At 34.2% G+C, this 26,956-nt stretch overlaps 2 protein-coding genes and 1 long non-coding RNA gene across 4 annotated transcripts; 2 read left to right on the forward strand and 1 right to left on the reverse strand.

Moving 5' to 3' along the window:
* Positions 1-1,470: 1,470 nt before the first annotated feature.
* LOC140802750 (uncharacterized) lies at positions 1,471-10,855 on the forward strand. Of its 2 annotated transcripts, none has more exons than XM_073158344.1 (15): positions 1,471-1,788; positions 2,121-2,248; positions 2,340-2,411; positions 2,480-2,593; positions 3,595-3,663; positions 3,752-3,808; positions 4,900-4,953; positions 5,035-5,097; positions 5,226-5,288; positions 5,597-5,761; positions 5,917-6,072; positions 7,083-7,163; positions 7,256-7,317; positions 7,439-7,570; positions 10,605-10,855. In XM_073158344.1, the coding sequence occupies exons 1-14, from the start codon at positions 1,611-1,613 to the stop codon at positions 7,518-7,520; spliced, it is 1,344 nt and encodes a 447-aa protein (XP_073014445.1). In that variant the 5' UTR covers positions 1,471-1,610; the 3' UTR covers positions 7,521-7,570; positions 10,605-10,855. The 2 variants fall into 2 exon arrangements, with proteins under 2 accessions (XP_073014445.1, XP_073014444.1); XM_073158343.1 differs by having other exon boundaries at positions 1,479-1,788; positions 7,436-7,570.
* Positions 10,856-12,078: 1,223 nt separating this feature from the next.
* Positions 12,079-17,670, reverse strand: LOC140802751 (NAC domain-containing protein 100). Its single transcript, XM_073158345.1, has 3 exons — positions 17,043-17,670; positions 15,047-15,318; positions 12,079-12,815 (listed from the first exon to the last, which is right to left on the reverse strand). Exons 1-3 carry the CDS (start codon positions 17,215-17,217, stop codon positions 12,303-12,305), a joined length of 960 nt encoding a protein of 319 aa, XP_073014446.1. The 5' UTR covers positions 17,218-17,670; the 3' UTR covers positions 12,079-12,302.
* A 1,332-nt stretch (positions 17,671-19,002) lies between these two features.
* Positions 19,003-23,816, forward strand: LOC140780469 (uncharacterized). Its single transcript, XR_012107516.1, has 2 exons — positions 19,003-19,101; positions 23,497-23,816. It is a non-coding gene; the product is annotated as an uncharacterized lncRNA (long non-coding RNA).
* The last annotated feature ends 3,140 nt before the right edge of the window (positions 23,817-26,956 follow it).

Below are 26,956 nucleotides of genomic sequence, written 5' to 3' on the forward strand. Positions count from 1 at the left end.
ATCTGAGAAGTCAGATTAATCCTTCAGGCTCAACATTTTGATTTCTTTGTTTTTCAGTTTTGTACTTCATTAAGGTACCTAAATGCGTAATTTCTCATCTGCTTGAGTTCTGATTCATACGCTGTAATTCACTTTTCTACTCTATTGGATCTGGTTGCAGTAGTAACAGAATTTTAGTTACTCTGGTTGTAATAGTGACTTATGTTTGGTGTTGGGCGAATAATGGCATGTATCCTCTTGGAGACCTTTCAAAAACTTTTATTACTCAGTATCCCATTGTAGTGAGATGCTACTTATGTTAACCTTTGAGAAAGTACAGAGATATGCTTTGCTTTCAGGTACTTCAGCCCTCCATTTAAGTTTTGAAATTTCTTGAGCGTAGAATGTATTTAACCTTACATATTATCTCAAATTATTTGAGGAAAGGAGGGGATTAGAAGTGCAATTCGAGAAGTGGATGCATTAATCAAGTAAAAAAATTCCTCTATATGTGCTAGTTAGCTGCATTTATATCCTTGTTACAAAGATATACATTTTCTTTATACCTACGCATCTCAGCATTAAGTTGATATTTGATATATTTTTTTATTGAAGTGCTAGAGCTCATGATCTAAGAAAAAAGGTGAATAAAGAGACTTGTGGTCATTAAAAAAGAGAAGAAAAGGAGAACATTTCTGAGTAGTCCAACATACAAGCTATAAACGTTGCCCTTTTCAATAGATGGTGTTCATTAGTAGAGATTGGAGAAAGATAAATTTATTTGCCAAAAGGACTTGGTAAAAGAATTAAATAGTATCCAAGTCTTTAACCAAAGTATTAACTTGTTAATATAGGGCACTCGCAGAACTTCATGTACCAATGTGGAGCTTTTGACCATACAGTCTTGTATTATTTGTACTGTGTTTAATCTACTTGCAAATTAAATATGAAACTAGGTGAATCTCGTAGTATTCGATCAAAACCATTTATTTCAGATCAACAATTTATTAAGTGAGTTACATTTTGGTCCAGTGAAAAACTCTAATAATGGGTATATATTTTATACACCGATCTTCCTACGTAAAATGGGTATATATTTTAGAGGAGCACTGAAGTAATTGCCCAGTATCTATCACTTTGACGTTTTGTTAAGACGATCACTTCACGTCTTCACGGTGCCGTCCGTGGCCCAACGTTTCCTGGTTAGGTTATCTTATTTTGCGGTGTGGTTACCGCCCATCTATCAATAACGGTGTGGATCACCTGCCATCTGCGCCCGCGCCCCAACTACCCTACTCCATCGCGCCATTCTGAACCTTTCGATTTCCATCAGACGTCCAGCGATTTTCCACCCTCATCAACGTCCTCACCAAACCGCGAAGTCCACGTGTCGATACCTAGAAGGAACTATTGGCCGATTCGCTCAATGACCTGCCGCCACGTGCCGGTCGCCAACAGGTCATCGTTCTTAAAAGTTCCAACGACACGAATAGGCCGGCAATTCCCTTCGCATCTCGTCTCCCACACGTTGTGAATGAGGCGAAAAGATTAGAAGAAGGGAAAAACGAGAAAGAAAATTCTCGAGAAAAAAAAAGGAAGGAAAATCCCCCTCTCTTAGTTTTGATTTCGCGATGGGGATCTCGAAGCTTGCAGTAGCTTGGATCTTGATCTCGATCTCGATCTCGATCGTTTTGTTGGGGGTTCGAGCGGAGGAGAACGTCGAAGTGGAGGAGATCAAGGTAGGTGGAGCATCGGATTCGGGGTTGCGGGAGGAGTTGGAGCAGCTTCGTGCAAAGGTCTCGTCCCTAGGTTAGTAGCAGATTCAATCTTTGGGAGGTGCGCTACGATATTGTTGTTTGATCTTTTTGTCGGCTAGGGTTTTGCAAGCGGATGTGAGATATTTCCGCTTCTTTTCGACTGTTTTTGAAGTCGTTAGGCCAGTTTTTCCTTCTTTCTTTCTTTTTCTTTGAAAAGATAAATATTTGATTGCTAGTTAGGAGATAAAAAAAAGTGAGTTTTCGATTGTATGCTTTATGGTGGTTAGATGTTGTAAAGCTTTCTGCTTTCTTTGTTTTGAGAGACAAAAATTGTAACTTCGTTGTGTATTGATGCATGAAATTGATCATTTTTGTCCACTTAAGAGTCGAGTATAGCGGCTAGGGCCCAGGAGTTGAAAGGCAAGGATGATGGTATTGCAAAGTTGGAAAAGATTATTCAGGAGAAGTCAGAGAAAATTGGCTCTTTGCAGAGCGAGATAGCATCGCTGCAGGTGAGCTTATAATGAGATGCAACACAGCTTTATTAGATTCTTTTCCTTTTGGTTTTTGATAATAATGTCCGGTTTCACTGTGGATATGCAGAAAAAGGGTGCTGTAGCTGTGGAGGAGCAAGTAGGGAAGGCCTATGCTCGAGCTAATGAGCTTGAGAAGCAGGTTCAGTAAATTTAATCTTTTAAATAGTAAAAGATGTTATTTGGTGTTGATATTCTTTTTCTTGGCAGATTGAGAAACTTACTAAGGAGATTGAATTACAAAGTAGCAAGAGAGATGCTTTGGAGGCTCGAGCTAATGAAGCAGAGAAAAAAGTGCAAGATATGAGTCAGAGGTTGGACAGTGTAAGTATAGGTTGTTTCGTGTTATTTTGTGTAGGCTCTTCCAGTTGTTTTGTTTTATCACTAGTTTGGTCACGGAGTAAGAAAAAAATAGAATTCAATTAAAATGAGGACTTATTTCAGGATAAAGAATCTTTTATTCCAACTCCAAATTATTTTTTGGTTGCAAAAAGAGGGATAAATGCTGTAACAAAATTATAGGGTAAGATGTTGGATTGTTATAGTTGGAATAAGGGATGAAAATGATTAGATTGACCTTATTGACCTTTTTAATTATAATGTAAATAGATATTTGTTATTTGTTCTTTTCTTTGAGAAAGAAAGGAAATAGATTTAAAATTAATAAATTAGAATTTTATTTTACAACTAATCTTCGCATAATTATTTTTATAATTCCTGGCCAAAAAAATAATGTAACTTAATTAATCATAATTTACACATATCAAAATATTTTTCACTATAAATATGTTATAATATATTACTAAGTATATTATAGTCACATTGTATTGTTCAACCTGAATCCAAACTACAACATATCACCATATCTAATATATTATTAAGAGAGAAGATGGGCCATTTGGGTTTTGGAGTAAGTGGGTGAGTTATTCTAAAATTTTTATCCCAACCAAAATATGAAAATATTAGGAATAAGGGGATTTATTTTATTTTCCTATTCCAAAACCTTATCTCATGTATGGCACATTTATTCCGGAATAAAGGAGATTTATTCTGAATTGTAGGTCTTATTCCATCTAACCAAACAGGCCGCAAGTTTATCATCTGATCTTTCTTTTTCCCTGTATCTCTGAATAATTTGCTATAAAGTACATAATTCTGTTCTGCATATTATCATGACACAATTTATCTTATATAGCATATACTTATATTAATGTATGTGACAGTTTGAATAATTCTTGCTGTCTTCTTATGACCATAACTGCATTTGTTCATATCTACAAAGATGTGAGTAGCTGACGTTTTCTCTCTTTTTGTTTCTTTTTTAGCTTCAAAAGACTAGTGATGAACAAAAGAAACGGATTCGGAAAACTGAGCGTGCACTTCAAGTGGCAGAGGTATGCCATATATATGAGATAATTACTGAAGTTTTCTATGATAAGACACTAATATTGTCTTGTTGTCATTTCTTAATCTTGTTCACAGGAGGAGTTGATGAGAGCACAGTTGGAAGCAACTTCAAAGGTGAAGGAGTTGACAGAGGTGAGATTATAATTGTGGCTGCTTTAGTTAAATAGTTTGTTAAAAACTTAAAAACTCCTGCTTCCCATACGGATGTGTAGTGGCCATCTTTTCTGCTCATCATATTAAGTTATAAGATGGTTACGGGCTTTTCAAATCTTCCTCTTTAAAAGTTATTATTTATATGATAAGTATGTTTGGTCATGTTGAATTTTTATTTGGGCTAAACTATTTATTGACCTTCTTCTAGACAGAAGCACCTATTCTGGAAGGTGATTAAATATACAGTTGTGCAAATGAATCAAGGCTACATTAAACTTTCTTTAAAAGCATTTTGTTCAAATTTTAATTAGAAGATATAAGCAGAGCACAAAAATAGTTTCTTCCATACTCAGATCTATAAATGACTATTCAAATTTCTGTTCTCCTGCAACCCATGGATGCCTGGAGAGTTGCTTTATCCTTTCTTATTTCCTGAAAGTTTATTGTCTATTTTCTCTGAAGTTTCTTCATATTGATTGACAAAATTTCAAAATCAAGAAGAAATTCTTGCCTTTTGAGCATTAACAGGAACTCAATAACCTACGGTAATATTGAATTGTAAAATTTGCTTTAGCTTTTTAAAAGGAATGTTGGTGTTAATGAACAGTTATTAATACTAAATAGTTCTTTGGAAATTAATTGGAAGCAAAACCTCAAGGTCAGGCTCTGGAGAAGAATTGACTAGGTGACAGAAGCCTCTTCAAAGTGCAAAACTGAGAGCATTGAAGTTAATAAGCTGAAGAAATTTATTGAGTTTGATGAACTTTTGAACATGTATCCTGCATTTTTTGGAGCTTTAGTTATCAATTATATCCACCTTAGGTAATGTGAACAAGAATGGAAATAAGGATACTTTCAAAATCTCAGGAAGAAAATATTGCGAGAAAAGAAAAACAATAACAAGAAAGTGCAACGACTCAATAGCTAATATATTTCAAGTGCCATGAGCTTCCATGATTACTCATTTATTTGAAGGTGTATGTTTTGATATTGTCAGTATGTTTAGTTTTCTTCTGTCATCATGGTGACAGTTAAGCAGCTAAATGGTTGCCGTCGCTGTTGTTGTGCAGGTTCATGGGGCATGGCTACCACCTTGGCTTGCAACACAACTAAGCAATTATCAGGCATGTCATGTCTTGCATCTCTAGACATGCAAGTACTTTGGTGGAGTTATTCTCACTGTACTTCTTATGTTCCATTTACAGGAGCTTGCATCAAACCATTGGAATGAGCGTGCAAAGCCTACAGTTGACAGTTTCCTGCAAAAGGTGCTCCTTCATTATATAGTTTTTTTGTGTTTGATTTCAAGAAAGTGTTTCCTTATGTTGCCAGTACTGTAATTTTCTGTAAGTAAAATAGTTGTCATTGATGACTATCTAACTCTAAATAACCGTAGGCATCAGAGAAATCAATCCAGGCACAGAAATGGATCGAGCCTCACTTGGAGACAGCTAAGAGTGTAAGCTGCTCAAACTACATTTTTCCAGTTTATTATTAAAATGCTCTTTTGACATGAATGGAAATCTGCTAGCTGCATAGTTCTGAGTAATCATTGATATCTGTTAGGTATTGGTTTACATATTTCCATGGGGCAGGGGTTGCTTGGTGATGGGGGTGGTTTCATTGTTGGGGAATGTTTTTGTTGTTATAAGATACTTCTCTATTTTGAAATTAGTGTTTCAGATACTTCACATGGAATTATTTTATTTTTTGGTTTATTCATTTATCCAATTAAGTGTCCACTAATTTTTTATGTACTTTCTGAAGAGATGGATCCCTGTTGTTAAAGAAAAATGGGTTGTCCTTACAACCACTGCTGAACCCTACATGCAAACAGTCTCTTCAAAGTCTGTTGAGTTTTATGAGGCATCTAAAAGTGCTATTTCACCTCATGTTGTCAAAGCACAAGAATTTGCAGATCCCTATTTCCAGGTAATTATCACTAGTACATACTTTATAGATTATGCAGTCAATTCTGTTTTGATGATCTTGCACACTTGATTGGCTATGCAAAATCGTTTTTCTTATGGTTGTATTATTTTCTCATCTGCTGCCCGATGCATTGTGGACACATTCATTGGCACCAGGAAGCAAAAAAGCTTTCTGAACCCTATATCAATCAAGTTGCTAAATTCACCAAACCTCATGTTGAGAAAGTAAGAGTTGCCTTAAAGCCCTATACGAAACAAGTGGTTCATGCCTATGGAAAGTTTCTTAAATCAGCAACTACATATCATCGCCAGGTACTCATTGTTTCTCCTATCGTTTTCTAAATGTTTTCCTGCTTCTCATTGCTGTAGATCTTTTTGAATCATTGGTTGGTTGTCACTTTTCTTGTTTACATCTAATCTGCTATAGCTGATCAAGGGAATCCACTTGGGAGCTTAGCATAAAATGGTGTCTTGCAGACATCTTAATTGGTACTTGTAGTTTCTCAGAAACTTCAGATGTTTATTGTCTATCAAGGAATTGGGAACCGTAAATGCTAGACTCGTTGAGATGCATAGTGACTAACTTAACTGGCTATAAGTCATACATCAATTGCTGCCTATGTTCATTTGAAATTTTTTTATATTTCTATATTTCCTGTTTCTCTTGTTCCTTATATGCTGTAACAATCACTACATTCATTTGATTATATATATATATATTATTTATCCTTCCATTATAACCTCATCTTTATTCTATTCCACCATGCTTCCATATTCATTATTTCTCAATTTCGTCTATAAGTTATCAGTTTTTTCCACATTTTAGGATATGCCTATAACTAGACAGCTGGTCTTTGTTTTGTTCTTCAGCATCAAATTTTAGCAGAGATTCAAAACCAGGTTGTGTAGCCATGCTGGAACATTCAAATCTGGATCTTAACTAAACAATAACTGGTCAACCACCAGATTATCTCCTCTTAAAATGAGGTGGATCCAATAGATACAGTTGTAGGCCAATAAATAGATTGTTGTCAAATGTAACCAAAATTTCCTTTCCAGCTTTCTTTTAGGTGTAAGTACAAATTTGGACAAGACTCTCTATACATCTTTTTTCAAAGATTGAAAGCTAGCTTTTGGTCTCAGAGATGACTAAGATATATATATTATGAAGCATCCATTTGCAAAGTCCATCTGTTACCTTTCTTTCTATTATGACATAGTGACTTAAAAATAGCTATTTTTCTTTTAGTAGTCTAGTTATAAATTTGTTATATGTTAGACTAGATTAAACATCTCTTGATACCTGATCAATTCTGTATTAGGTGCAAGCAACTATCCTGGATAATTTAAAGAAGCACGATTTGACGAAACCACTTGCAACTAAGGAGCTGGTTTGGTTTTTGGTATATAGCATTGACAGTTTAATACTTCACCTGGCTAAGTAATGACCTCTTATTCTCTTGGAGTATTATTAATGGTAAAACTCTCTCTGCAGGCTTCTGCATTGTTGGCATTGCCTGTTTTCTTTATATACAGACTTCTCTCAGATATTTTCTGGTCAGTGTGTTACATAACCTGCAAACAATTACTATTCTATATCACCAGTCACCACATTACTTAGCTTTGATGATACACATTATCATTCTTTAGCTCGAGTCTTGTTGTTGATGTGCAGCAGTAAAAAGGCAAAGAAACCAACACGGAATGCCAATGCAAACCATGCACCTCGGAGACCCAAGCGGAGGCATGCTGACAAGTAGACTAGCTAAATCCTTTGAGTTGATCTTTATATTCAGCAGTTATATTCAAGGTATGGCTTTATACTACTAGCTGCAAATTTGGCGATACATGAGATCTGTTCTAGATGTTATCACATTTTCTTTGTTATTGAGGAGAATCTTATATAATTCGTTTTTTGTTAAAAATAAAATCAATCAGACTTGTGCTCTTAGGGGTTCTATATGTAGTTGATATTTCTGCCTCTATATAGAGGGCTTCACCTAGTGATGGTAACTCCTTCCACCATGTGCTTTGGCAGTATGGATTCAAGATGTTGAACTAACCTCTTCAAAAATTGGGAATAGGCTGCATACATCTTCCCCTCCTAGATTCTCATCGGTGTATTGTTTTAGGTGGCATGCACTTCTTTTGGTTCCTGCATATATATGAGTACTAGGAGGTGCAGCAAGTCTTGTAGCCTTAAAAATGTCAAAATTAAAACCTGTTGAGTTTATAACCTCAGCTTAGTGGTCAATGGTCAGACTTAGTGGTTATGAAGTAGTTCGCAGGCTAATCTTATGTTAGGCATAATTTCTCTTTTCCAATTTTTCATTTTTTTTCTTCTTAAGATCAGATAGTTCGAGTGGTTAGCATTAGGGGTGAAAACGGATCGGATACGGATCGGATAGTGCTCAACCTATATCCGGATCCATATTTTTAGTCCGGATACGGATATTGGACGGATAGCAAAATTTAAAACCATATCCTAACTAAACGGATACGGATAATTTTCGGATAGAGGATCGAATCTTAAACGGATATTGATTGAATTTAAAATAATTATAATATTTTATTTATATATAATTAACACAAAATTATTAAGAGTTTTATGATAAATAAATTTTTTGTACATCAAATTTATAAAATTAGAGAAATCAATCTCTATAAATAATATATAATATATTATTAGTAATAATATTAATATTTACTATTTAAATAAGCAAACTAAAAACTGTAAATTATTTTAAAAAAATATGCGGATAAATGGATATCCGATATCCGTATCCGAATCCGAAAAATATATTCGACCCATATCCGAATCCATATCTGAATCGGATAGAAATTTTTTATCCGAATCCGATCCGAATCGGGTCGGATAGTGGGTCGGGTCGGAGTTAATCTGACCCTTTTTCACCCCTAGTTAGCATGCTTTGCTCCTTCTTATTCATTCACTGCCCCTCCTTTCTTCACTATGGAAGTTCCTGAGTTGGAAAAAGAATCCACTGCTGCAGGTTGTGGAGTGATTCTTTAAAGTTGAAAGTTATAGTGATGCCACAAATTCTTGAATCAAAGAATAGCAAAACTAAATAAGTATAAATCTAATGTTAGGCATAATTTATCTTTTACAATTTTCATTTTTCTTAAGATTAGAGTGTATTGAGGTGTGGAACATGCTCTTTTGTTTTTTTAATTAATTCACATCCCTCCTTTCTTAACTATGAAAGTTCTTGTAGTTGGAAAAAAAATCCATTGCCACTAGTTGTGGATGTGACTTTTTAGAATTGAAAATCACAGTGGTACCACAAGTTCTCAAATAAAAGGAAATCACAGTGGTACCACAAGTTCTCAAATCAAGGAAAGCAAATATAAAGAAGTATAAATTTTCCAGAGTCTTCCTGAAACAAAAGAAACCGAAATCAATGCATGTGCCCTTGAGTTTTAATGAACTTTATAATTGAAATTGTAATGTTTAACTGGTACTTGGAAGCATAAAAAAAGGTACAGGACTTATTTTAATTACAAGATGTCAGCTTTCAGCTGAATTCGGAATAGTCATTTAATGGTGCATATAGGTCTAGCAAGCTATTTTTTATCATGTTCATTGTAGGTGAGTAAACATGTTTTCAAAGGATTTATTCTTTTATAACTTGGCATCTTCATTTATGATGCTAACATTTTTCTCAAGTATGAGTTGGGGCTTATCAAACAAATTGGCCAGGATCTGGTATTAAGCTTACTATGCTTGAGTATGTCCAGCCATGAACCAATGTTGACAACTTGAAATACAATAGTCGAGTATATGGTTGAATGGAAATGATACACATTGAGGTGAAATCCTTTTCCTTTGATCTCGACCAACACCTTAAGCCTTCTCTAAAGCAATCTCATTCTTCTAACAAGTGCTTAGTCACTGATAAAATAATTCAAATTTCTCACCGGAGAGCATCTTTGCATAACTGCTTTGACTGTATCATAAATTTTCTTCATGTTGTCATTGAATAGAATTTCACCAACTTTCTAATATAATTAATTAACATCATTGCATTCTGTAGTGCAATTATTAGATTCAGAAAGGTTAGCTCATTAGGCATGGGCCCCATGTAACAACCCAAGACTGCCTAGTATGTGTTCAACTAACTATGGTTTAGTCTGATCCTGGTTGGAACAAAATGGTGCTACAATTTAGATCAGCACAGAAAGATGTTTCAATCTTGACATTTGACCAAACCTTTGCATAAGTAATAAAGTAATATATGGATGTTGGATGTTAGAAAGGTACTTCCTCTGCCCAAGGACACTTTTGGGCATTATTGATGATTAAGGTCTGGTAGCTGCTTGCTTAAGGTTGTATTCTTTGATATTTCACTGTATCTCACATTTCAGAAGCATGGTTCTGGTTGTCAACTATCTAAATCGATGTTTAGTTTAAATGTGGGTATAAAAGATTTGATAAGATGATTCATAGTAGTTATGCATGTGGGAAGCATAAAGTAAATGGAAAGGTGTGTACAATTGTTTGGTTTAGGGAGCTCATTCCATTGCTTTCGAATTTTCAGAGATGTTGGCTTGGTGACTGTATGCATCTATTTTTATTGGCACGGAGTATATGGACTGCTTCCTGTGGTCATATTACGTTTATAAATTCATCTTGTCTGTGATTATTTCTGCATAATCTTAATTTTTTAACAAAAACATGAAGCTACTCAAACTTTTTTGTGGGTCGAAAGATCCTTCTTTCGTTTCTTTCTTAATCATTTCTTGGAGTGATGCTGTTTTCAGCTGCTTTTTTCTTCTCTTTCTCGTTGTTAACTCACATAGATCTTGTGGTATGCATGTGTTTGCAGATGTCTAAGCATTCATAAAATGCTGTTTGTTTCACTTGATGGATCTGGAGACTTTCATATCTAAGGCGAGTTTTGGGTCTAGGGTAACCCTGGTAATGATTACATCTGAAAATTATTCATACACCACCAACCAACAATACGTCTTCCTTTCGTCAGTAAAATCTGGACTTTGTGATCTGTTTTGTAGCAACAGGGTTCATGTTTATGAGGTTGTACTCTTATTGATTTTATTAATTATTACTTGAAGTTGATTTCTCGTGTTTGGATGTGTTTAAAAGCCATAAATTGCTGCTGGAAGTGAGAATTTGAACTCCAAGCAGAGAACCAGGTTTCTCAACTTATAGGCAAGTTTGCATATCGATATCTATCTTTTTAATTATTTTTTTACCTCTTTATTTTAGGGTTTGTTTGGATTAGCGAGCTTGAGTGAGATGGCCTCAGCTCGATTGCAACTTTTTTTCAACTCGAACTCAGTCCAATCTCGGAGATGAGCTAGAAAAGGTTAGCTTGAGTTGGCTCGTCTCAAGCTTAGCTCGAGCTAAAGCTAGCCTAATAGGCATAAGAAAAAAAAAATGCATGAAAGCCAAGTTAGGATGATAAAAATCCAGAAAGCTAAAATTAGCCATTACAAATAACTAATTACCCAACAAAAGTCTTGAAAGCCAATATCATAATCAAATGCAATATATGCATTAACACATGAATATATATATATATAGTAATTCTTTGACTATGTGAGAATTAAGTTTATCTTAGAAAGATTTTAAAGGAAAAGGAGAATTTTCCCACGCAAGTATTAAGATGATTTTATTAAAGAAAATATTTTCATGAAAAATACCCTTCTTTTCTACACTCCTTTCCTCACTCTCTTCCCTCTTTTTCTCTCCCTTCCCCATCTCTTCTCCCTCTCCTATTACAATTCTCCTCTCCTCCACCTTCTCTACCCACCACCACCTTCTCCTCCTCCGACTCTCATCTCTCTTCTTTATTCTTTTCTCTTTTTGTTTCTCCGAGATTTCCTATACTACCCAAAAATGATAAATTAAACCAATCCTAAAGAAAATAACTCTATAGGATCCCTTACTTGCATTTTTCATTTCCTACATACTGAAATTCCTACGAATTTTTCTTCTAACTTTCCCAAATCAGGCAGTTAGTATTGAAGGCATTATGCTCAATTAATGTAAACCACATAGAATATATATATATAACTAATGTTTGAGTGTTGAGTAAGAAAATAATATCTTGGTGATCTATCAAGGAGTTTTATCCAAGTCCTCCTCAAATCCTCTTCTTTTATCCATAAGAAACAGAGTGATGCTTTAATCAGATTTTAAATGTTTCCTCGCAAGAAATGAGGAAAGAGTCGATAAGGATATTTTTTTGGTTATTTTTGGAGCTAAAAGATGCATAAGATAATCATATTCTTAATGGGCCCTAAAGAAATTACCATAAACTTGAAAGAAAACATCAATTAATGCAACAACTTACTGCACTAACTTTACTCATTCCATTATGTAAGGAAGTCATATCCAATTTCTAAACTATACTTTATAAAATAAAATAAAAATAAAAAAAAGAAGAAGAAAGAAGAATAAAAACAAAAAAACTCCAACTAACAGCAGCACTACTTACTACTACTGACACAATGATATACCATCAACATATAGCCTAATTTTGATCCACTCCTGCACCCTTTCAGTATTGAGCCCAGTATCCCTCAAGGTCCCCACAGGGTTCCAAATTCTGGTACCTATATCCGGTCCCGGCGGCGCCGACATCGCCGCCGAATCCGCCGTCGCCCGTCATGACACAATTGGCGAGCACCGGCATAGGCTGCTCCGGCGCGACCTGGACCGTCGCATGATTCAACTGCTGCTGCATTGCACGTAGGACCGGCGGCGACGGTGGTGGGCCCCCGAGGTTCAAGTTGAGGCCGGAGAGGGTGAACGGCGCCGCGGACCCCACGAAGCTAGGGTGGGGCTGTATGTGGGGGTTCATGCCCGGGGTACCCCTGGCGAAGCGAGACAGCTCAGCGAAGTCGGCAGTGGATAGGTAGGCCCCTCGGGAGAAAGGGTCCGTGTGGACCAATGAGGGGTGGATGGGTGGGCCCATGTCCAGGGTGTACGTGTGGGCCCGGGGGTGGGTGTTGGATGGGTACTTCTTGCCGCCGGAGCTCTTCATAAACACGCGGCACACCACCCATTCGTCCTGCGTTACGTGCACGCGTGCATGCATGCATGCGTCCAAATGTGAGTTCCAAAGAAGTCGGTTTTAGACGTGCAGGATAACAATGCTATCTTTTTAACTATCCAACGTAGGTTTAATTCTATTTTTTACCTCCCAATCTTCACTATTCCAATACAACAGCAAATAAAATAAATAAAAGCCTACAATTTGCCCGTGAAATGAAGTTTTTAACCAAAATAGGTCTACATAAAATTTTATTTATCAGAATGGTCCACCAATAAAATTTAGAGAAAATTATATTTTACCATCCTAAAGTTAGGCCTAAATTTATTTTACCATTGTATAGTTTTATTTGTGTCGCTTTACTTCCTTATAGTTATATTCAAACTAAAATCGTTAATTTGTAATCATATTCAACCGGCATACTGATTGAATTTGAAAATATTCATTAGAGATAAAGTTGTAGATAATTGAATAAGCTTTCAAATACACTTAAAACTGTGCCGATCAAATTTTAAATAAAAAATTTATTGATAATTATCTAAAATTTGATTGGTACTATTTTAAATGTGTTGAAAAGCTTATCAAATTATCTACAATTTTGTCTCTAATGATATTTTTAAATTTGACCTATAGATTAGTTAAATATGGTAAAAAAAGTAATAATTTCAATTTGAATATAATTATAAGGAGATAAATAATACAAATAAAATTATACGAGGATGAAATAAATTTAGGCTTAACCATTAGAGGGTGTAAAAGTAGTTTTATCTAAAATTTATTATTAAAGAGGGCCTATTTTGTCCAGCTTAACTGTCATGTCATAAGCCAATAGTAAAATCACTAAATTATTAAGCGATTATATAAAAGATAAACTGCTGAACAATTTAGTAGTTTTACTATTCATAAAATGCTAAACAATTTAGCATTTTACATATAGAGTACTCAATACTTAACATATAGAATGTTGAGCACACTACGTGGGAAAAATAGAATATTCTTTTCATTTTAATAAAGCACCGAATTGTTTAGCATTTTATGAATATGAAATCATTAAACTGTTCAATAATTTATTTTTTATATAAATCGCTAAATAATTTAACACTTTTACTATTGACTTCTATATAAACCGTTGAACAATTCAATAGTTTTACTATTCATAAACACTAAACAATTCAGTGGTTCACATATAGGGTACTCAATGCTTAACATATAGAATGTTGAGCACACTACGTGGGAAAAATAGAGTATTCTTTTCATTTTAATAAAGCACCGAATTGTTTAGCATTTTATGAATATGAAATCATTAAACTGTTCAACAATTTATTTTTTATATAAATCGCTAAATAATTTAACACTTTTACTATTGACTTCTATATAAACCGTTGAACAATTCAATAGTTTTACTATTCATAAACACTAAGCAATTCAGTGGTTCACATATAGAGTACTCAATGCTTAACAGATAAGGTACTCAACATGCTATACAGGAAAAAGAAAATATTCTTCTTCTTTTAGCGCTGAATTATTTAGCATTTTATGAATAGTGAAATCATTGAAATGTTTAATAATTTTTTTCTATATAAACCGCTAAACAATTCAGCGTTTTCACTGTTGACTTATAGTATAGCAACTAAGTTGGATCAAAAAACATTGTGGATAGACAAAATAAATAAATTTGAGGAGGCTAATTTTGGTAAATACTTTGTGAAATTTTACAAACTCTACCCTCTACATTTTAAACAGTATATGAGACAAATTGTATGTTTTTATTTCTTGGGGGTGTAATAGGATATTAGGTCATAATGCAGAGGTGAAAAATATACTTAATGCTAAAAATGTAACTGGTTTATGATAAATGTCTTTGGTGTTGAATTTTATGCAACTAGAATAGTATTTATGCTTGTACTTATGCATTTAATTACATTACATATGCTCTTGACTTCTTGCATACATGAAGAAACTTTTGAGACATTCTAAATTCAAATAGCATAAGTTGACTGATACTTTGAAAGCATTAATTCTGCTTGAAATCAAAGCATGTAAAAGGCATGAATGCTTGATAATATCTACATATAGTAGAATCATGATGCCATTTTATATGATTGTTTTAATTTTTTTAATTTGTGTATTGTTGTGATGATTTATGACAATATCTTTATAAGTCTACCATTTCTCCCTATATATCTTTTAGTAAAACACAACCATAAACATATGTAGAATATGTATGTAAATGCATTAAAAAAAATTACCTTGTTGGATTTAGAGACAGATTTAGAATGCAGTCTGTATTCATGCATGACCCAATTTGTCTTCTCTCCTCTTGGAGCTCTTCCCTTATAGAAGACCAGGGTCTTCTTCATCCCTACCAGCTCGTTGGTCTGACTGCCGTAGATCTCCTTGTCCTTGCCAGTAGTCTTCCAGTAGCCGGCACTCGTCGCTCGGTTAGTTCGGATGCCGGTCGGGTACTTGCGGTCTCGTAGGCTAAAGAAGTACCACTCTTTCTCTCCCATCTTTGCCTTGCCTGGTTGGTGAAAGAGAATGTTAAAAGAGTTAATTTTTAGTTAGTGCAGATGGATTAAGACGATATTAAGATAACGTGAAGGATTTAGAAGTGTCAAAAGTGAGTAAAGATAATTTATAGAACTTGGAGGGAGAGAAGTATAAGTTTCCCTGCATCATCTTAGCTTGTAATAGCAACAGCTAACCACCAAGCTAATATAAACAAGAAACTCTCTCTCTCTCTCTCTCTCTCTCTCTCTCTCTCTCTCTCTCTCTCTCTCTCTCTCAATTACACACATACACACACAAACTAATATATATATATATATATATTCTTGTGTACATGTGGAAGTCAACTCTTATAAAAGAAGCATAATTTTGTGAGGCAATATAAGAGCTTTTATATTTTGAGATAAGACAATAAAAGAGTTATCCATGGCCTATATTTTCTTAGATAAAGTAAAGAAAATATTAAGCATGACAAACACTCCATTAGTTCTTTCCTCCAGCCTAATTATGCTGATCTCTATGTGGGGGGAGAAATATCTGAAAATAGTTTTATTGAGAAAAGAGATTTTTGCAGGAAGTTGGATTATAGATGGCATGCTAGGGATAGCAATTGATTATAGATGGGATGAAAATGAGAAGAAGTGGTATACTTCATAAGAGTAACAAGTTTTTTAATTTACTTCCTAAAGTAAATTAAAAACTTTATTTATCAGATTAAAAAATTAAGCAGGTGCCTTGGCCCATAAATAATTGTCTAGTTGACTAGCTATAGGCTACCAGACAACTTGAGTAATAGCTTAAGGTAATTGGATTATATTCCTTAGTTCAAATATCTAGGAAATCAACATCTACATATGAAAATGTGTAAGGTTTTATGATTCATTGGGAAAAGAAAACTTATTTGAAGTTCGTGGATAACGAAACAAGTGTTCATTCAGATGCTCTAGATTTATTAACGTAACCAGCTCTCAGCCACAAAATCAGGTAGAGAAAAGAAATCGTTCATTGTTAAGAGTATAAAACAAGAAACAAGATAATATATATATATATTTTTTTTTATTTTATTTTTAGAAAAGATAAAAACAAGAAAACAAGATCTACTTTGAGAAATTTCTAGCTTTCTACGTTGTGCTTGTGTGTGCACTTGGATATAAAGTTTATCATGGAACAGAAGAGGAGATTAGAAAAAGGAACCCTAAAATAATTTTGTTGAAACAACTCAAATGATTAATTCATCTTTGAAGATATATAGTACTATACGCCATCAAAGCGATACAAGAAACAGAAAGACTACATGGATAGATAGCAGGGTAGTATGTGTGTTACTCTACAATTTAATCTAAGAAATCGTCGTCGGATTCCCCCCTATAAGGATGCAATTCTTACAAGTGGTACAGTATTATACCGACGTGCAAAGAAAAGAAAAATAGAGTCATGTGAATCAAGAGAGCCATGCATGCGTGTTATATATTCTATAAGATATCTAGAAGATTAAGTTTGGCTGAGCCATAATTTTAATAGGTTCAAGTGGATTATTAATTTTAGAATTCATACAAGTGGATCATTTTCTTTTAACTTGGTGATCATATAATATATATATATATATATGATCTCTTGAAAGATCCTTGCACCAAATAATTTGCATCCTTGTGCTCATGAACAATTAATTGAGGGATGCTCTTGTTGCAAACAACAGAAACCAAAGATTTTTAAGTAAGAAAGGATTCAAACTTGTACCTGGTAGATCCCATGGCTCGCACTTATTGAGATCGACCTCTGCGATCGCTCTCGCACTGAAATTGGCCTCGGAGAGCTTGTGTGTCAGGTAGTAAGTAATAAGCTCTTCGTCAGTTGGATGAAACCTGAAACCAGGAGGTAAAGACTCTTCCTTCCCTTTTCCCTCCATTTCCATTCTCCTCCTCCTCCTCCTCCTTTATTTGTATACGATCACCACTTCAACCTCTATATCAAACTATGGGCATGCATAAAATATCAGAATTCTGGTGGAGAATTAGTATATACTTTGGAGGTGAAAGAAAACAATACCAAGATCACAACTAGTAAACAAGGACTAGATGTTATAATTGGAAGAGAAGGAGAGAGAGAGAGAGAGAGAGAGAGAGAGAGAGAGAGAGAGAGAGAGAGAGAGAGAGAGAGATTAAGTAAGGGTAACCGAACAACAAGAAGGATAAATAGGGGGAATGATCTGGTTACTGATGGACTTGTTAATTGAAGCTCTTAGCTTTGGTCCTCACAATGGCAAAGAAGGTTGAGATATAAGCTTCTTGTTTTCATGTGTACTGATGAAGCTTTTACCAACCAAGGGTCTTCACTCACAAGATGCTGACTGATCACAAAGTGCAATATCTTCCAATTAGTAGTGGTCATCAAATTAAAGAGTGCATGGGTGGTGACCAGGTTGTCTTCTCCTACTATTCTAAGTTTACTCCTCCACCCATAAATACGTATCTCTTGATAAAAATATTATTATATTGATGCCATGAGCAATTATTCTTTAAAATTTTCACTTCAAAAAAAAAGAAAAAAAAAACCATCGCGAAGGGTAAAGTCGTCATTTCAGGGGACCTCTAGAGTGGGGATTGAGGAGAAAACGAGACGAAATGCAGCAACCGACTCATGTTCTGACCGAAATACCCCCCGGCCCGGGGTGCAGTCAGCAGCACACCACGTGCGGGGCGGACCCTACATGAGCCATTTCGTCCCGTGCTGTCCATAGCCAATAATGGTTTGCCACGTCATTCGGCCCCACAGCGGAGTCACCCCCCTGTCCATTTGACCCGGGGGGCAGTCGGTCAGAGGAGCCGGGTCGGGGTCCCCCCACGCCCGAACCGCCGCCAATAAAATAAAGACAAAATCCCCCAACCTTATACATGGAATCGTTCCCACTTGTCTACTCTCCCTCTCTCTCTCCCCCTTTGGATCCTCCTTGATGTCCACAAAATTAGGGTTTTGTGGGGGGTACATAGAACGTGCTTTGGGTACCCCAAAACTTACCTTAGCTAACTTTTTCTCCCATTTTTAATTTATTCCTCAAAATTAATTCTTACAATTTTTTTTTTTTTTTGCAATCGGAAAATATCACTATGAATTCAATGCAGGCTAACATAAGTAGTATTGTTAGATATATCTAGTGCAGCAATCATGCATATTTAACGGCTTCAATCATATCTAAAAATATATACGAAGAGGTAGAAGGATTTAAGATAGCTGTCAGATGTACGCAATTGATATCATGTCATGCATCTGATAATGCACTCAAATCAATCAATATGAAATTAGTTTGCACTTAACCAAGCTCAGGTTCAAGTCTTAGTGTCTTAAGTTAGGGTTTGTTGGAGCATCATCTAATAGCAATGATTCATTCACATAAGTATTCTATCATGTTTATAATTTGAATAGTGCTGTCCAAAACACATTCAATAGCTTTAAGTATTCAAAAAATAAAAATACGAAATGATCGTAGAATTTAAATTTGTATAGGGTGCATTGAATACATATAGAATTAGCTTGTGCGGAATCCTAATCCACTAGATATCTAACCAAGCTCCTAAATTTGGAGGTAAAAAGAAAAACAAAACTATTTCGAATAATGTCATAGGATGGTGTACGGGACACTTATTTTGGAAATATTTTCGACATATCACCTATTTGAGAATAAATCCTGGAACGAAACCCTAGAAACAAATTACTCTAGAATGTTGGTGAGACTAACAAAACAAGTTCCTTTTTAATACTAAGTCGTCATCAACGATCGGGCTTCTGTGGGTATATTTAGGTACCTCTATCAATGCGTTTCGATCTATTTTTGTCTTCAATGGGCAATGGCTACCTCTCGTGACTGATGCTTGTCCATTATTGTAGTGCTCTCCTTATTGTTGCTTTAATTTATTAGAAGACATTGATAGTTGAATGCTATTTTGAAGTTTGGGGGCAATAAGAGCAAGGATAAGTCCAGAAATTCTTTGATCTTTACTTACAACACTCATTCTTCCTTTATGTTATACTTTTTTGCTTGCTTAAATTAGGGGCTATTAATTGTTGGGTACAGTTAGTTGATTCTTTTGACTCTTTTCAGTTCTTGTATCTTATTAGCTTTGTCATGTTGGGGGTAATGTTGATTTTTGAGTGCATTTGAATTTTTGTTCACAGGATTCTTGTTAAACGAGAGGATGCTGCTTCTTTCTTTATAATGGTAGGAGCAACCCAAATTAGGTGACAATTAGATAATACCCACAGTTAGAAATTTGCTCATGAAATTAGAAGAACCTCACATACTATATTCTCAAAGGGAGGTAATGAATTTAACCCTAGAATAACTGCATAAAGTTTGTATAAGTTATATATTTCAACAGTTACCAAATCTGCTTTGAACGACACAAGTGGATGAATCTTTTTCTCTCTTCACAAACTTCTTATAAGCGATAGATGGTGTTTAGGTTCTCATGAAACAACATAAGGTTGCAGACTTGCAGTAGTATCATTTAAGGTAATGGAACTATTGATTTGCTAACCATTGTTGTTTCAGTACACTTTATCTGAACACGTACTTGATAATACCGATTTGCGTTAGCATGACAATTTTCATCGGTCACTGAATTCTAGATACAAATCCAGAAGAAAAGGGAAAAAAATATGCTCTATGTTATATTAACAAGAAAACAACTTGGTTTTCTCTTGCTTCCTAACTGTTTGTGTTCCACATAGCGCAGACATCATCCTAGTTCAATATTCTCTCATTGTGATCAGGACATTAGTCATACAAGAAAGCCTTTGCAATGATAGTGAACTTCTTATATAAAATTGCGGTAGTGAACTTCTTTATGGAAAATTGATTAAATGCAATCGGAAATCCGTATCTACTTGGTTACGTAGCAAACACTTCATCACATGAAAGAAAGGTCATGTAAGTTTCCAACTCACCCTTATGCTTTGAGAATTCTATGCAGTATGCTAATCAACTCCACATGTTTATAATTTTTTCAGCAATTTCACACCTAAAAGGGATTAAAATCATATATTTAAGTTTGACTGAGTGCCTGATTGATATATCTCCAAAGTTGTTTCTAAATTATGGCATGATCCAAATTTTTTATGATGTTTGGTGGATTCAATCTTTCAAAGAGGTTATGATCAGGACCATTTCTAACATCAATGAAAGATATTGCCAATCAGTTCTGCATCATAATGTACATCAAGAGACAATATTTCCTCTCTTTTTTGGGGGCTTTCTGATTAGTGGTAGCACTTGATAACTAATATGACTCATTCAATTGTCCATAAGTGTTCAAAATCTATCACATACAATTCTATTTCATTTCTTAATATTTTTTGGAACTTGTTTCTTTTAAGGAAACCAAATACACTAGGATGATTATATTCATTAACACCATTTCTCATCTGCATAATTGAATACAGACGATATCATATATGTTAATTAATTTTGTAACACTTTCAGATCAGACAGTTGCAGATAACAGAGAAGTGTACCTAGATTTTTCTTCATTTCATATTTCCCCACAACCGTGTCTCTAACATGGTTGCTGCAGTCTGAATCATACTTCTACGAGTTGTTGGATCTTTTATTTTGAACAATATATTTGATATGTATCTAAGTTTCTTGTCAAACACTTCAAATAAGAAATCTTTGATGCTTCAACCTTGACGTGACAATTCTGAATGGTGCTTTCGTCTCAACTATATTGAACCTACAAATTCTGTTTAATCATCACCGTTTCTGATCATCTTCATCTGAAGTTTTAATTTTTGGAAGTTAATTATGTCTTTTCCCCTTCCTTAAGTGTGGGAAGTTATTAAACTAAAATTACATTATAACGAAAACCAGTTGCTTAAAATAAAACAATGGATGAAACGTGGTGAACTGGTGATACTATGATTGACAAGGGTTTATAATTATATATTCGAGACAACACTATGGTTCACGATCTCCAAAGATTATGTTCACATTGTGTATCCTTCTGAATGCCTAGCCTCTTCAGGTAGAGCCATCTTACCACAACAGTCCCTCAATTTGTAGACGAGATGTTAGAGACACGAAGACACAGCCAAAATGATATCATCTTCATGCAAAAGTATGCATCATACTCCATTGCATCTTTTTGTCGTCGTAATTATCAATGTCTATATATCACCCATTAGAGGTTGCAAACGTAACCTTCTACCTGACCAGGCCGTAATCTTTCTGGAAGCCTTTTCTCATTTGTCTTCATTAAAAACTGTCACACCTGAGGCAACACCTTATCAATAATAAATCAAATCATGAAGATATCCATATTTATGTTATAGTGGTGACACAGAAATATTTTCTGGGATAATATTTATGACCAAGTTTGATGTGTAACAATCTTCAATTATACATGTGAGACAAATGGTTGTAGGGTTTACAAATATTTTTAAATCTATTTTCTCTTGAACAAATCTTGTCTCTTTGATTTCCTTAAAATGAAATATTGATAGGCAGAAAGTCTATTGTTCTTCCATTCTGAAAGAGTGCTCTTAGATTGAAAAGCTCAATTGAAATCAACAATGCCCTGTTTTTTGCTTAGGTTACCTAGAGACTAGATAAGAGTTAGATATACTAGTTTGTTATGAACTCAGACATGCTAATAGTAGGTCTACTTAGATAAGTAACAGGAATAGTCTTGTCAGGAGTGGTATATTAACCTTTATTTTTTGCAATAATTTAAGTAAAAATTGAATAATGAAGTAATATGTTTCGTGGATTACTTGTCTAGTACTTCATATTAAGAAATTAAATGGTAGTCTCACTTGTTTGCATCATTATCATATATGGATGATCTGAGTGAATGATACAGTGAAACTTCGAGAAGAGATCAGTTTTAGTTGTTTCATTATTGACTAGTGGATAGGAAGAAATCAAAGTATGACGATCGATATGTAACAAATATTGACCCGTAACTACTCTCGATGGGTTATAGATTGGAATTATTTTTGAAAATGGATCAACATCAACATCAGCATCCAAAAAACGACCAACTTCAAAGTGATCTTCCACATCAAAGTTGTTTGTAAGAAACTCATACACGCTATCGTCCATGCTTTACATCTTTACGCTACTGGCAAAGATTTGTTTACTCAGCCTTCTTTTCTTGATATTGAAACAACCAACATCAGCATTATTCAATCTATTCTTTGGCCTTCCACTTGAAGTTAGTCTCTGAATCTTCAATGCAGATTGTTATAAGTTTTGTGCAAGTGCTATTACTTTTTCTAGATAAAACTTCCACCTTTGAGAAGCTACATTGATACAGAATGTTTAGACAATAGCAACTGTTTTTATTACTAGAATTAGTAAAAACAAAATTTATTTCCCTATATATATATATATATTTGTGTTTGTATATCTGCAAGCAAGTTGAGGGGCAAAATTGTCTACTTTTGTGATCTCTTGCATTACTCTTGCTTGCTGAGATACTCGAGCAAAGGATAGGAAAACAAGTATTTGTTCAAAAGAAATTAATACTTGATAGCTTAAAACATACACATATTCCTTTCTCCTTACTATAATTGTTAAACATTTCTTGAGAATGGATTAGACAGAGGGAAGCTTCCATTAACCATCTTCTCCTACTAACTTGTCATGATTCTCTCTCTAAACAAATGAATTATGATACCAAACATACTGGTGCTACGATTCAAGAGAAGGCCACCGTGGTGAACCTATAGTCCACAAATGTGTTATGCTGCCACTGGAAGATTATTAGAGAATGATAAGTGAAGGGTGCACTAAGCTTATCTCCCTGCTTTGATACATCGGACAGGCTATAAAACCCACAATGGAGTGATTAAGAAGCTAAAAACATATGAGCATTATTTCATGCACCCGATCAATAGTTTTACTTATGAAACACTTCAATGATTTTCCATTTGACTTGGTGTAGGTTATTCTATGCACTGGTAGGCAGAATGACGTTGACAATGTTATGTCTGATTTTTATGACATTTGGGGTGACAGTTTGTTAATTGAGGAGCAAGTGGTTTTGTTTTAAGGATGTAGCAAACCGCATATAGAAGTTTGCTGAATCTTATTATTGTGATATATTAGTATTAGTAGGATAAGTAAATATTACTGCTTCTCTTCCTGTCATTTCACTTAATAATAATTTCTATTGTTGATCTCTCTATGTACCAGAAAAAACAGATCTTGTTGCAGGATTGAACATCAAGGAACTCAATTGAATCAATGGTATCTTAGTTCAAACTGACAAAATGATGCAGCAATGGAAGAAAGGTGCATGACAGCCTTACTGAACAATTGGAAATGGCTGCAGTAGTAGTTATATAGCTAATGGGAAATTTAAAGGCGAGGTATTTCAGGAAAGCATATGTTATGTTCATCATCGACAATTTACAGTACTCGTTAATTTCACCATTATGTAGAAAGGATAAATACTATGTTCTGATATAATATATGTAGTTCTTTGCTTGTCTCATGCAATCATGCATGCAAAATCTTTTGTGTTTCTTTGTAACTCTTCTCTCTATATATACACGCTTATGTGGAAGTGCATTAATTAAGTTTGAGAGGAGTTGTATCTACAAATTGGTGTTCTCTTGCATCTCTCTGGCATTCTGAGGTACTCACGCAGAGTTTAGAAATCAATATTAGCTTACTGATTGCTTCTTAACATAGACATGCTCCTATATATCCTTATAGTAATCTTTAATAGCTTTCTTGAGGGTGGGCTAATTTCACCTAAATAATAGCTCAAAAGCTTTGGCTAACTTTCTCCAAACAATCGACACCGATAATGAACGAAATTTAAGTAGCCATTGTTGTCTGAAAGTTTATCAGTATCTGAAAGCTTAAGCTGATTAAAGAACAAACAAATATAATTCCATGATATTAATTATTGCATGCATATTACTTTACACTCAGGCTTCTTTTTCTGCTTATTTTTAACAAGTTAGCTTAGCTTCTATCATTCCTCATTTTCTAACAAGTTGAGAGATTTAAAATCATTAAGTTGTTAACACTAGGAAGCAACTAATAGTTGTAGATTAAGCTACTACGTCTTCAATTCACAACCAACCAGATAATGCTATTTGTATGCTATGGCCCACGTCTCAAATGAATTTAACATAGAAAATTTTGTTTCTCTACTATATATTCTTTTTCTTCTAAAAGACATATGAGGGTGATCATTTCTCTTGTTAGCAATGTATAACTATTAGTAAACATTTACCCAATGAATTTAACATAGAAAAAATTGTTTGTCTACTATTTTTTTTTCATCTAAGAGACAAATGAAGGTGATAATTTCTATTATATGCAATGTATAACTATTAGTAAACATCTACCCATTCTTAATTCGATGTCTAATGGCTGCATGCATGCATGCAATTAGCTAGGCTAGAAATGGCTTTAAAGAAGAAACGTAAACTATCAACTTCTTCTTCAACAAATCATGGTTTGATCAATGTCAATCTGAGTAGTTGAAGTAGTTGTGACTAATGCCATGATTGATTTACTACTACTACCTACAAGTGATAGATTGCAATTTTTTAATATCTCTCAAGAAACGTGACAGATGTCGCAAATAATTATCATGCATGATCACCTAGTAAAACTAATTGGAGTGTCATAATCCTACGACTATGATGCTTGAGATAAGAACTCTTTACCTTCAAATTGGCACTGTCAGAAGCTCATAAGATTCAAACATCATCCTAGCTTGGATCCAATTGATCGATAGGCTATGCCAGATTATATATATATATATATATATGTCCATCACAAATACACTCTAAGCAAGTCCTCTCAAAATGAATCCTTTTTGCCCATACTTCAAATTGGCTTCCATGCAACATCATGCTAAACAATTTCTTCTACGTTAGAACGCCGCTTGGCAAACAATTTCTCACCTAAGTGGCATTTGATGATCTATCTTGCAAGCAATATAGGTTTTCTAAGACAGATGGTTATAAAAGACTTGAATATTTTTGAGTTAAAAGATGTCTCCTGAATTATTAGAAGGGCGTTCGAACAATTTATGATGTTTCAAGTGGTATGAAAACCTTCTTTGCATAGTTATTAGAAGCGAATTGGACATTGGCCCTGCCAGATGTCTAAGTCATTAGTTATTGGTTCAACCAACTGTTCACCCGATCGTAGTATAATTGTATATATGTCCCTCAAAACATATGCTATTTATGTAGATATCCTCATAGTTATTTTTCAAATTAAATTATTTAATATAAAAATATATACTATTAACTTAAGAGAAATATTTGAAAACAAAAATAAAGATATTTTTATTTTTTATATTTAAATTGTTCAAATTTTAATACTAATTTACTCTAAGGGGTATCCATGAAAATAATAAGGGTTTTAAAATGTATAAATGCAAAAAATGTGTGTATATATATATATATATATGTAAATACTAACTCTAGATAGACATATAATCAAATAAGAAACTTTTTAAGGGTATATATGAAAACAACTAATTAAAAAAAACCATATATGTAATTAACTAAACATTTTTAAAATTTTAGGACTAAAATAATATTAGGATATAGAATAGAATAATTAAATATTAAAGATAATTATGTAATTTTGTAAAAGTAGTTGATCCGGCCCGTCGAAAACTAGTTGGGTTCCACGGGTCACCGGTTCAACTGCTGGGTTAGTTAATTTTTATCGAGTCAAAGCTTATCCAGTTTGATAACAAAATCAAACCGATTTGGTGTTTGGTTCACAGGTTCGACCACTTGGTCCGGTCCGATTTTGATAACTATGTTTCTTTATTTAAAGTGTTCGAATAGTTTCATAAAGTTTAGAGTACTATGAGAAAATAATCCTTAGGCATTGGAATGGTCACCATGCATTCAAAAGACCACTTGGATATTTTGAATGGACACTTCAGCATTCAAACACAAACCAGGAAGGTTAAGTTCAATACGATTTTTTTTTTTTTTTGGTTTTCTTCCATACGTCGTGGGTTAACGCTGATAGAAGAGATTTAGAGTCCTAGAAAAATTTTATTGAAGCATTCTTGGTGATCTGAAGCATTTAGAGAGGCGGGATTTATTAGAAATTTCTTATCATTGTTGTTGTGTTTTTCCTTGGAGCAAGTTGCTATCGAGATCTTCACTAAGACAAGGCATCCAATCGCAGGGGTTCTATTAAATCAGTTCATCATCCACTTGAAGTAATTGATATGTATTCTAGTAAGTAAGATAACTTTAGTTATAGTTGTGATTTCCAGTTAGAGATTTGTAAGTGATTCTTGTATTTGCACATTATTAGTTGTTGATTTGATCTTAGAAAAAAAGATATATAGTTTTTACCCATAGGTTTTGTAAGATTTTCACGTAAAAGTTTGTGTGTTTATATTGCTTTTCTTTCTCACTATTTTCTATTTTTATATACTTGTTTCTGTAGTACATTATTTCCTAGATTAGGGTTCGCTTAAAATTTCCACACCTTAAAGAGAAGCACCATTTCATAATTTTTAGTTAAATTATTACAAAATATTCAGCAATTCATCACTTATTTTAAAAAAATACTATAAAATAAAAATTTATTGTGGATATTGTAAGGAGAATATTGAAGGTGGATGGATGACCCCCCAAATCTCAGATTTAGA

The sequence above is a fragment of the Typha latifolia genome, chromosome 1 (genome assembly GCF_019914945.1).
Source record: "Typha latifolia isolate L0001 chromosome 1, TyphaL0001v2, whole genome shotgun sequence".
Lineage (NCBI taxonomy): Eukaryota > Viridiplantae > Streptophyta > Magnoliopsida > Poales > Typhaceae > Typha > Typha latifolia.

What these genes read in the sequence shown, in the direction of transcription:
- LOC140802750 (XM_073158343.1), top strand. Translation starts at nt 1,611, where the DNA reads ATGGGGATCTCGAAGCTTGCAGTAGCTTGGATCTTGATCTCGATCTCG. An exon ending in CTAATGAGCTTGAGAAGCAG is followed by an intron (nt 2,412 to 2,479) that starts GTTCAGTAAATT and finishes TTTTCTTGGCAG; the next exon opens with ATTGAGAAACTTACTAAGGA. An exon ending in GTGCACTTCAAGTGGCAGAG is followed by an intron (nt 3,664 to 3,751) that starts GTATGCCATATA and finishes TCTTGTTCACAG; the next exon opens with GAGGAGTTGATGAGAGCACA.
- LOC140802751 (XM_073158345.1), bottom strand. Translation starts at nt 17,217, where the DNA reads ATGGAAATGGAGGGAAAAGGGAAGGAAGAGTCTTTACCTCCTGGTTTC. An exon ending in CGAGCCATGGGATCTACCAG is followed by an intron (nt 15,319 to 17,042) that starts GTACAAGTTTGA and finishes TTCACCAACCAG; the next exon opens with GCAAGGCAAAGATGGGAGAG. An exon ending in CTGTCTCTAAATCCAACAAG is followed by an intron (nt 12,816 to 15,046) that starts GTAATTTTTTTT and finishes CACGTAACGCAG; the next exon opens with GACGAATGGGTGGTGTGCCG.